The sequence below is a fragment of the Lipotes vexillifer genome, unplaced genomic scaffold, assembly GCF_000442215.2.
Source record: "Lipotes vexillifer unplaced genomic scaffold, Lipotes_vexillifer_v1.1 scaffold1237, whole genome shotgun sequence".
Taxonomy (NCBI): Eukaryota; Metazoa; Chordata; class Mammalia; order Artiodactyla; family Lipotidae; genus Lipotes; species Lipotes vexillifer.
This window is the reverse complement of record NW_006771447.1, coordinates 173,358-185,131: the sequence shown is the minus strand read 5'-3', so window position 1 is coordinate 185,131 and position 11,774 is coordinate 173,358. Positions and strand designations below refer to the sequence as shown.

The 11,774-nt window shown below is 43.9% G+C and overlaps 1 protein-coding gene across 1 annotated transcript in view; it reads left to right on the top strand.

The window, feature by feature from the left end:
• Positions 1–10,745, top strand: part of MSMB (microseminoprotein beta) — an 11,780-nt gene extending 1,035 nt beyond the window's left edge. Inside the window, exons 2-4 of the mRNA XM_007446781.1 lie at positions 4,931–5,027; positions 6,097–6,202; positions 10,616–10,745. Coding sequence (XP_007446843.1) covers positions 4,931–5,027; positions 6,097–6,202; positions 10,616–10,745 — 333 coding nt within the window. The remainder of the gene's footprint in view (positions 1–4,930; positions 5,028–6,096; positions 6,203–10,615) is intronic.
• Positions 10,746–11,774: the final 1,029 nt, after the last annotated feature.

The following is an 11,774-nucleotide window of genomic DNA, read 5'->3' as shown; positions in this document are numbered from 1 at the left end:
AAAAAAAAAAAAAAAAAAGAAAGAAAGAAAGAAAAAATTTTGCATCAAAATCTATAAAAACTCATGTAGGTCTCCTCTCTGTCTTTAATTCAAACTTGATCTTTTTCGAAGTATCCTTTCCTAGAGTAAAACGGAATGAACTGGGCTGTTCCTGGTGTACAAAGGAAGAGGAAGGAAGTGGCCAACCAGCAGGAGTAGAAAGTGAGGTTGGAGAGGATCCTCCCTCAGGCCACGCCTCAGAGACTGGTCTTGAGACAGAGCTGGGAATAGTAGAAAAACAGTGGGATCCTCCTGGTTCCACTCAGACCCCCTCCTCCAGCCTCAGAGTGAACTTTGTAAGCTACAGCCCCGGCAGTGCCCCTGCCCAGACTAAGACCCCCTTGAAGACACCTGACTCTTGATCCTACAGGGCAAGTCTCTTCAAGGAGCAGCGACTTACCTAAAAGGACACAATTTCTAGGGCCACCACCAGCCTGCTTCATCTCAAGGCCAGGCACAAAGCAGCACCATCTAGAAAATATAACATTTGCCGGCCTTATAGCTGCACTGTCTCCTGTGCCTGCATGTACCAGGGGATTATGTTTACTGAAGACAGGAAAGGAAGCAGAAGGAGGAGGGAGGGAAGGTGGAAGAATAGAATATGGGATCAGGAAGGAAGTTCAGAGCTTCTCTGGTCAGGGGTGGTCTTCAGACCAGGAACAGTGGCATCACCTGGGAGCTTGCTAGAATGAGGACTTAAACTCCACTGAAGCAGAATCTGCATTTTATTTAGTAAGATCTCCCAGAGTCTCATATGCACATAGAAGCAGCACTGGTTTTGATCATTTTTCTTGTGCTTCCCGCCTGGGGGACTTGGTAAAGATTCAAAGGCCATGACCCCATCCTTCTTCAATGAGCCTGAGACTGGGGGTTCCTTATTAGCAACCCAGGTGATTCTGATGCCCACCCAAGTGGAGGAACCTCTCTTACAGGGGAGGGAACGGAGGGAGAGAGGGAGAGAGAAAGGAGGGGGAGGAAAAGCATGCCAGTGGCAGGCTATTTTTGAGATAATGTCAATTGGTTAATCTCAAAACTGAATAATTGGTTCTCCCCTGTCACCATGTTTGGACTCCATCCCCCAGTCATTCAATTGGGGGCCTCTGCTCAGAGCTGTGGGAGATCTGGGAATTCTGCAGTCCTCACTCACCCTGGACTGCAGCCCTGGCTCATGCCTACCGATACCTCTGTTCTGTGACTTGGTGAAACAAGACCTTCAAGATTCCCATGATCACCACCATCTCCCAGGAGCTCCCTTTTTGGATGAAGAGAGCAGAAATTTCGTCAAGAAGCCTGGCCTTTTTTCTTTTTCTTTTTCTTTTTTTTTTTTTTTGAGAAAAAATTCAGGTTTCCACAATGACCTTAAGCTGAAGTTTATGCAAAAGAATAAAACAGAGAGAGCAGGTGCACCTTCAAGTCCTGGTGTGAGCTAAATGCATGGAGGGTTTCTTGTAAGAATTGATTTATTTCTGTTTATAAAATCAATGCATTTCATTGTAGACAATTTAGAAGATAAGAGAAAAAGTCCAAAGAAGGAAAGTTGTCATAATCCTTCAGCTCCAAAATGACTTGTTAAAATGTGGTACAGAACCTTCAGTATCTCTATGTATCTTTTTACATTATAGGAATCACACCAAGCAAACTGTTTTGTAACCTGTTATTTCACTTAATGAAACTTGGTGATCACTTGCTCATGTCATTTAATTTTCTCTTACTTCCTCAGTTGACCAGTTTCTTTTCTGAATCATCAGGTTCTCAACCAGCCCTGTTCCTGAGCATTTTGATTATTTCCATTTTCCCACAGCAGTGAGCATCCGTGAGGAGACAATGATCTCTGTGCCATTCTTCTTAGGATCAAGTCTTAGAAGTGAGAAGACTTAGACGTGATGAAGGCAAATAGTGTAGTTTTAAGATTTTGGATATACACTCCATAAAAATTGTTCCAATACAAACCATCCTTGTGCAATTTTTTTTTTTTTTTTTTTTTGCGGTAAGCGGGCCTCTCAGTGTTGTGGCCTCTCCCGTTGCAGAGCACAGGCTCCGGACGCGCAGGCTCAGCGGCCATGGCTCACGCGCCCAGCCGCTCCGCGGCATGTGGGATCCTCCCGGACCAGGGCACAAACCCGTGTCCCCTGCATCGGCAGGGGGACTCTCAACCACTGCGCCACCAGGGAAGCCCCTCCTTGTGCAATTTTTTAAAATTTTTTTAATTTATTTTATTTTTATTTTGGGGGGCTGCGTTGGGTCTTCATTGCTGCACTCAGGCTTTCTCTAGTTGTGACGAGCGGGGGCTACTCTTTGTTGCGGTGTGCCGGCTTCTCATTGCGGTGGCTTCTCTTGCTGTGGAGCACGGGCTCCAGGTGCACAGGCTTCAGTAGTTGCAGCACACGGGCTCAGTAGTTGTGGCACATGGGCTTAGTTGCTTCTCGGCATATGGAATCTTCCTGGAGCAGAGATCAAACCCCTGTCCCCTGCATTGGCAGAAGGATTCTTAACCACTGTGCCACCAGGGAAGTCCCCATTCTTGTGCATTTTACTTCCCATAGATGCCTCTATTTCCCTCTGGGTATTAGAAATTAAATAATTATTCTTGCCATCCCATTATGATTCTATTTTATCTACATGGTTACATTTCCTGTGTTATCTGTCAGTTGAACTTTCTCATGTATTTATTCATCATTTCTATTAGGGTCTGTGCATGTGTGTGTGAAATGCCACTTTATTTCCTTTGTCATTTTTCAATTAAGGATGCTTCTCTTTTTCCTGTTGATATATAGAAACTCTTCATACATTGATGTTGTTCTCCAAACTTGGTAATTGATTTTTAATTTTGTTTATGACTTACAACTTTTACATATTCAAATCTATTTCTTTTCTTTTCCTTTTATGCTTAGAATAAGATATTTGGCTATATTTCTGTAATTAGTTTATGATCTTATTGTAAAAATGTAACCTTTGAATCCTTTTAGAATGTATTTTATTGTGGGAACTAAAGTAGAAAATTAACTTCGTTTCTTCCTCAAATAGTTCACCGCTTGTTCTAATACCATTTATTGAATAATCATTCTCTACAGATTTCAAAGACTAAGTTTATTTTATAGTAAATTTATATATATATTTATAAATATATATTTTTTCTGGGTTTTCTATATTTTGTTCCCTTTATTTGTCTTTCTATTCTTATATCAGTAACACACTACTTTAAGTAGCATCAGCTCATAATTAATTTTAGACATCTTACAGAATAAGTACTCTCACCACATCTTTTTTTTTTCGGTTCAATATTTTTTAAAAATCACAGTATCATATTACTTTTCTTTGTAACCATTTTCCAAATTGTCTTCATATTGCCACATTAGTTAATCATTGCTTGGAACACGTTTTTATGAATTCCATGACTTCCTCCCAAAAGTTTATCCTGCTATTTGCTTACTCACCACAAAATTGTGTATGTGTTTTGCAGTGCCGGGGGGGGGGTGTCAAAATCTGGGTCTAGGAGAGTGTGTGTGTAGCACATGTCTCATTCATCATGCATATGACATGCATCGCTCCATCCTCCCAACAGGACTATCTTTTTAAATTAAAGTATAGTTGCTGTACAATATTATATGTTACAGGTATAGAGTATAGTGGTTCACAATTTTAAACGCTATACTCCATGTATAGTTATTATAAAATATTGGCTATATTCCTCGTGTTGTATAATATAACCTTGTAGCTTATTTTATACCTAATAGTTTGTACCTCTTACTCCCCTACCCCTGTATTGCCCCTCCCCCATTCCCTCTCCCCATTGGTAACTGCTAGTTTGTTCTCTAGATCTCCCACAGGACTCTTTTTATCTCCACTTTACAGAGCAGGTAACTGAGGCTTAGAATGGTTACATATTCACATGGCTAGTTGTGGGCTGAGCTGGAATCCAAAGCCAGGTGGTACCTGCCGGGCAACCACTGTGCTGTAACACCGCATCCCATTTGAAGGAAACAGCTGCAAATGAGCAGATGAGACCCGCTTATTACACCGTCCCAAAGACTGTCTCACCACATCTTCCTTTTTAAAAGGTTCTTGGAAACCCCCACCATAAAGTTTGTTTGTGGGCTTCCCTGGTGGCGCAGTGGTTGAGAGTCTGCCTGCCGATGCAGGGGACACGGGTTCGTGCCCCGGTCCGGGAAGATCCCATATGCCGCGGAGCGGCTGGGCCCGTGAGCCATGGCCACTGAGCCTGCGCGTCTGGAGCCTGTGCTCCGCAAGGGGAGAGGCCACAACAGTGAGAGGCCCGCATACCACACACACACACACACACACAAAGTTTGTATGTTTTGCTTGCTCATCTCAAAATGATGGCAAGAGCAGCTTGATACTTTCCTTTGTCCTACAGATCCAGTATCAGCATAGATGAGCTGATATGTTCATCAGCCATCAATGATGCCTTTATCATCTGGAAAATGAAGTTCTTACCCTTGTGGTCTAAGAACTCTAACTAACCCAATTAGCTCCAGCAAGTCTCCAATTGGGTTTTCTTTGTCTCCGTATTTTTGTCAATGTTTTATTATCTTCCCGAAACTCTTCTCACTCCCTCATTTGTCCTTTAAATTATACAGGCTCTGCAAACAGCTAAAAATCTCTTATCCACAAGGGTTTCCTGAACCTCCTCTGTAATAAAATAGAACACTAACATTATTGCTCTATGACTTTTCACTCACATTTTGCTTTTTCCCCAGTTTATTTTAGTAACTTGTATAGATCTTGTTCCTCTGCTAGATTATCTGAAGGTAGAAGCTCTACCTTCAAACCACTTGTCAGAGCCTAGCAGGGACCTCCATACAGGATACGCAGTCAGTGATTACAACTGAATTCATTCGTTCTTCTTCCCTGACCCTTCTTTGCATTACAGAATCCTCTTCTGGGTAGCCTCGTGGTTTTAGCCACCTTCGTGACTGTATGCAGTGCTCAGTGCTATATCATATCTAATCAGAACTCTACACCTAATAGTAAGTCCTGGCTTTTCAATGTTATTTGACTGCATCCTGGTAGGTATAACCTGTTGGCAGATGAATGCCCTTAAATCTACATGAGATAGAAGGTTAGGGCAGATACATAAATGGAGTAAAATGAGGGACTTCAACTTGCCATTTGAATAGGATAGTGGTTCTCAATCTTAGCTATATGAGAATTGCCTGGCGAGCTTTTGAAGCTTACTAATGCTCAGATGGTTTCCATTCAAGATCAGGTAAATCAGAATCACTGGGATAGGAGCTACACATATAGAAGCTTCTTGATTGACTCCTACATGCAGTTAGGGTTAAGAGTCATTGATTATTCTAGTACTTCTCAAACTCTAAATGTGCATGCAAACCCTCTGGGAATCTTATTAAAGTACAGATTCTGATTCTGTGGGCATGGAGTGGACTGAGAGTCTTCTTGTCTCACAGCCTCAGGTGGTGCTGAAGTTGCTCATCCCTCAAGCACACATGGACCACCATGGATCTAGAGCAGTGGTTCTCATTCTTGGTTGAACATTTGAATGTGTTGGGGGAGCTTTCTAAAAAATATGGCAGCCTGGACCCCATGCCCAGAGATTCTGATTTCATGGTTCTAGGTTGGGACCCAGGCATAGATTTTTTTTTTTTTTTATGCCCAAGATGTTTCACATGTGCATTGGAGATTGAAAAGCAAAGCAAAGGGAAGAGGAGAAATGAGGCATTTATCCAGACAAAATAGAGCAGAAAAAAATTCACCCTAAGTACCCCTAGGCTCATAATAGCTCTCTGATTAAAGAGAGAGGGGCTTATATTTTCTTGAAATGTCTGTTCTGAAACAAATTCTGGATAGATTTAATCTTGCTGTAAGAAAACATGATCAGTGGCACAAGTTGAATAGTACTGGAATTTAGCCACAAGTGAACACCCGAGCACATTTCTTATATGCCTTTAAAGTCACTGAGATTCTCCCTCTCTGGGTGGTGTGCAGAGGGCATGGGCTGGCCCCCATGTCCTACAAGCCTTGTTCTGGTTGCATGACTTTGGGACCGTACTGATGATACCACATGTATTATTTTAGAATGCAAGGATCTCGATGGAGTCATACACCCGCTGAACTCAAAGTGGAAGACTGAGAACTGTGAGGAGTGTACTTGTGACCAAGGTGGAATTAACTGTTGCAACATGTAAGTCTCAAGCCAACAGGGCTGAGAGGCGGAGGCAGCTGCTGTGCTGTCGGAGAAACAGCTACTCCCTCTTTCAAAATCACATCCCGAAGGGGGTTTAGTTTTCAGTCCTATTTCTTTTCCTTTCTTTTTTCTCTTTTTTAACTGTGGTAAAATATACATAACATAAAATTTAGAATTTATCCATTTTTTTGGTTTTTGTTTGTTTGTTTGGGTTTTTTGGCTTCACCGTGTGGCATGTGGGATCTTAGTTTCCTGATCAAGGATTGAACCTGTGCCCCCTGCATTGAGAGTGCAGGGTCTTAACCACTGGACCGCCAGGGAAGTCCCTAACCATTTTAAAAGTTATGTTCAGTGGCATTAAGTACATTCACAATTTTGTGCAACCATCTCCACCATCCATCTCCAGAAATTTTTTATCTTCCCAACTGATACTCCATATGCATTAAACAATAACACCCCATCTCCTCCTCCCCCCAGCTCCTGGCAACCACCATCTACTCTCTGTTTCTATGAATTCGACAACCCTAAGTGGAATTGTACAGTATTTGTCCTTTTATGACTGGTATTGGGAAGGAAGAAAACTTTCCTCCACCATTCTAGGTTCTTCTGGTTAAGAATTCAATTGACATAAGACAGATTAACAGGAAAAAAGTCAAATTTAATTTCATATATACGGGAAACCCACATACACGAGAGGTTTAGAGATAGAAACCTAAAGGCAGGTAAAATGAGGTATATATGCCATCCTAAAGAATGGGCTAAAGAATGGGATACGGGCTTGGGGCTTCCAAGGACAGGAGAGTCATTTACAGGATGACAAGAATAAGAGTATATGTTTGGTAATTAGATGTTTACCATGACATATAAACGGGGTCACTTAAATAAAATTTATCTCTGGTAATAACTCTTCTCTGGGAAGAATTCTCAATTTAATACTACCTAGGTAGTTAGTGGGACAGTAGTTTCTCTTGAACCTGCAAGGCGTCTATTGCCTTTAGCTCAGAATAATCCTCATGCAAAAGTGGCACATTTGGGGGAGGCTTGTCCTGAACCCCTACACTGGCTTATATCAGTGTAACGTCCTCTAGAATCACCCATGTTGTAGCATGTCTTAGAATTTCCTTCCTTTTTAGGGCTGAATAATGTTCACTATATATACCGTGAACATTATTCAGCCTTAAAAAGTAAAAAAGAATTATATTAAATATATTAAATTATATATATTATATATCTCACATTTTGTTTATCCATGCATCTGTTAATGGTTGCTTCTACCTCAGTCTTATTTCTTTTAAGTTGTTTTTGAATCTTGATAAACAACCTTTATTATTAAATACCTAAATCCATATGGGTTTCTGAAGACAGGATAGTGTACCCAGTAGTCTGAAGCTATTCTAGAAGTGAGCTGGTTTTCACTGCAGTCTTGCTTGGCCTGTGGCAATTGGCAGGAACAGGAGTGGCTCTGAACACAGGCAGAGGGAATGGATGTGGGGAGTAAAGGATGATCTGTAGTGAACCTTGTACTCTAAACCCGAAGTTGCTTCACTGCTCAAGTTTAACTCACATCAGCCCAGAGGTCGCACAGATGTTTTCTGCTGGGTTACTGTGGACTCCAAAGTTCTGGTACTTGGGCCAATAAAACAGAATATCTGCAGCATAGCCCTGTTTCCTCAGTAGTTACATCCAAATCAGCCACTCCACCTCCACTCCCCACCCCCACCCATCCATCTGATGTCTTCACATCAGCCTTGGCCCTATAGTGTTTTGCAAGAACAGGAGTGGCTTTGATGATAGAAGCATTGGCATAAAGTAGTGTTTCCCAAACTTGCCTGATCACAGACTCCTCTGAGAGGCTTGATGATATACAGATTCCTGGGGCCCACCCCCAAACCTACCGAATCAGAATTTATAGGAGGCCATGCAATTTGAATTTTAACAAGTGCCTCAGAGAGTCTTACGATACCAGCAGGAAGTAGAAGAACAAGCACTTGACTTAGAACATCTGAATGCTACTGAAGTTTAAGTATCTGGAAAGTTCTGAATACATTTGTTGAGCATGCCCTATGCTAAGTGCTAAATGGAACAAGAGGAATATCAGATCCAGACACTGCATGTCTGGCTGCCCGAAGCAGGTTTGCAGGTATTGCCTTGGCTGGGTCACTGCGTCTTACAACTGAACCTTGATTTTGTGCTCCTGAAGTTTGATATTGTCTTTGTATCGAGTGTCAGTTTGACTCTGGAGTGCGATTGTATCAGCAAGGTTAAGGCCTAGTGAGCTCTTCCTCTCTGACATCAGAGTGCACCTCCAGAGTGGCCAAAGCACCCTTGTCAACTGAATTTGATACCCTCCCACCCCACTGTGATGGCATCATCACAGCCATGTTAATATGACCCTCTTCTAGGAGTCCCGTGGACCTAGTGTGGAAAACAGTGAAGTGGGAAGAGGCTCGATGCTGGAGCCAAAGTAACTGAGTCTGAATCTCCATTCCTTTGTATACCAGCTGTGTGCCCTGTATAAGTTTCTTAATCTCTCTGATCCTCAGTTTCCTCACTGTAAAATAGGAATCATCAGGTGGATATGAGAATTAAATGAGGGGGCTCCTGGCGGTCCAGTGGTTAGGACTCGGCGCTTTCGCTGCTGAGTGTCTGGGTTCAATCTCTGGTCGGGGAACTAAGATCCCGCAATTCGCGAGTGCGACCAAAAAAATAAATTAATTAGTTAAATGAGATTCTGCATATAAATTCATTAACTTAAAACAGATTTGATGCCTTCTCTATGTCAGTTATGTGTCCCTCAAGCCTGGGACAGTAACTGACTCCGAGTCAGGGCCCACAGAGCCCCTTCCCTCTTTCCTGCCACGTTGCCTATCCCACTTAGCACAGCGCTCCACGTGGAGGAAAGGGGCATATTTTCTCTCCGGCTCAGACACGCCAACTCCTTTCCCCTATAATTATCTCGCCACCTATGAAATTTCTCTCATGAACTTTTTTTTTGTGATAGCAAAATACCCGTTTTTTTTGTTTGTTTGTTTTTGTTTTTTGCGGTATGCGGGCCTCCCACTGTTGTGGCCTCTCCCGTTGCGGAGCACAGGCTCCGGACGCGCAGGCTCAGCGGCCATGGCTCACGGGCCCAGCCACTCCACGGCATTTGGGATCTTCCCGGACCGGGGCACGAACCCGTGTCTCCTGCATCGGCAGGCGGACTCTCAACCACTGCGCCACCAGGGAATCCCAAAATACACGTTTTGATTAAAATTTCTCTGGGAGAATTTTTTAACCCATTGCACTCTCTAAGGCAGTGGTCCCCAACATTTTTAGCACCAGGGGCCAGTTTTGTGGAAGACAATTTTTCCATGGTGGGGGCGGGGTGGTGGGGGATGGTCCAGGCGGTAATGCGAGCGATGGGGAACCGCAGATGAAGCTTAGCTCCCTCGCCCACTGCTCACCTCCTGCTGTGTGGCCCGGTTCTTAACAGGCCGCGGACCAGTACTGGTCCTTGGCCAGGGGGTTGGGGACCCCTGCCGTAGGGGCCGTTGTCCAGATCTGAAGCTGCCTAGTGGCAGTTGAGGCTGAGGTTGGTGGCCCAGGCTGCTCTGGCCTCTCCACTACCCAGGCCACCTACCCCAGGTGCCTTGGGAAAAGCTTCTTCCAGTCTTCCCTTTGGTTTCCAGATTACCCTTTGGGAAGAGAACTGAAATGTCCTCTTTTGTTAAAATAAGTCAAGAGTCACCTTGTAGAAGGAAACATTGTCACAAATGGCCCTGGGGATGGCTGTTCTGTGTACACCTTGGGGACGGGCAATTTAAATCTGGGGTTTACAGTTGGGTTTCAAGGGGGCAATGAGCCCTAAAATTGTTGGCACCCTTGAATGTGTGGGTGGATTTTCCCCGGGGAGATTGTTTCCAGTTTTCATCAGCTTTTCCTAGGGCTCCAAGGTCCCTGCCTGGAGTGACTCGTTGTTTCTGTTGGCTGAGCCAGCTCCTGGCTTAACAAGCCTCTATGCCAGGCTTGGGACAACCATTCCCTTCCCACATTCAAGCAGCAGTGTTGCTGGCTACTTCTTGAGCAGGGAGGACAAGAAGAGCCAGGCTGAAGCAAGCTGCCTGGCCTCAGAGGAGTCCAGACCTGCCTCTGGGCCTGTTGGAAGTTGCTGTGGTACTGTGTGCGTGGGATGGAATTTAGCAACAATGTCAGGGATGGTCTGTGTTCATAGTCTAGGTTCTATATATATATGGGTACCGATTCCTGAAGGTGGCATTTTGGGGTTCCCAGACAAGGGGTGACCTTAAATAGGTGAGGGGCACCCCAGACACCTGGAGTGCAGGCTGCTTCCAGCACAAAGCTGGCCCTGGGGAGCTTTATAGGACATCCTGTTCCTTCTAACAGGCCTTGTTCTTGTCTCAATGACAGTGCTGCTGTACCTGTGGATTATGACACAAACAAGTGCCAGATAATCTTCAACAAGGAGACCTGCACCTATGCAGTGGTGGAACAGGAGGACCCAGAAAAGACTTGTGCTGTCAGTGGATGGGTGTTATAATGTGCTTCTCATGGGCCCAGAGCTCCCAGCCTGTTGGGGGTGCCCAGGTTCTCCCAGGCCAGGCGTCATTCTCCTATGGCCTCTAATAGTCTATGATTGTGTAACCCCACCTATCAGTCAAAAGTGTTTTGAGCAAACATTTGAATATGTGTATACTTTTAGTTTATAAATTATGTATGCATTGATAATACACACATTATAAAGCATGTAAACATTTAAAGGAGACAAAAATAAATATGAATAAAAGTTATTTTCCCTCCATTCCCATAGATCATTGTGCATCCCTTACTCAGGGGGGCACTGCTGCTTCTCTTGCTTCTGATAGATCTGTGCTTTGCTGCCCCAGTGTCCCACTATCTGGTGAAAAATGCAAAATATAAATATGTCTTAAAGATGAAATCAGATCCTTTATTTTCTTTGAGGTTTTCATGTTTATCCTTCCTTCCTGTTCTTCAGAGAGTATCTGCTGTGTCCCTCATATAAATCTGTGTTTGCCTGAGGTTAGAGCAGGTTAGAGCAGGATAGCTTGGAAGAAGTGCCTCTAAGCCCACTTGCAGCCCAGTGGGGTGTTAAGAGGCCAGGAGTCCTGCCTTGTAGATGGGGAATGGCTTGGGTGCAGGGCTAAGTATCAGTACTCAAAACTTAGGGACTTAAAACAGTGACAATGCTGATCATCTCTTGCTGTTTCTATGTTACAGAACATTTGTTAAGTCAACAGGTCCTTACTGAGTGCCTGGCAGTGCTCTGGGCCTGGGGATACAGTAGTGAACCAGAGAGATCAGGTCCCTGCTCTCTTGGGGCTTAGAGTTGGGTGTGTGTGTACGTGACAGATCACAAACAAGCAAAGAGCCTTCTGTTGAACAATCCATTGGCAATCAGTAAAGAGCTTTATTTCCCCTCTGCCCCCTAACCCCACCTGTGCAAACATACTATGTGGACTAGTTGAGCAATCTAGGCAGGTCCTAGATTTGGGTCACCCTAAGATAATAAAAAAGTGCCTTGGTCACTTTTAGTTACAAAAAAAGTCTC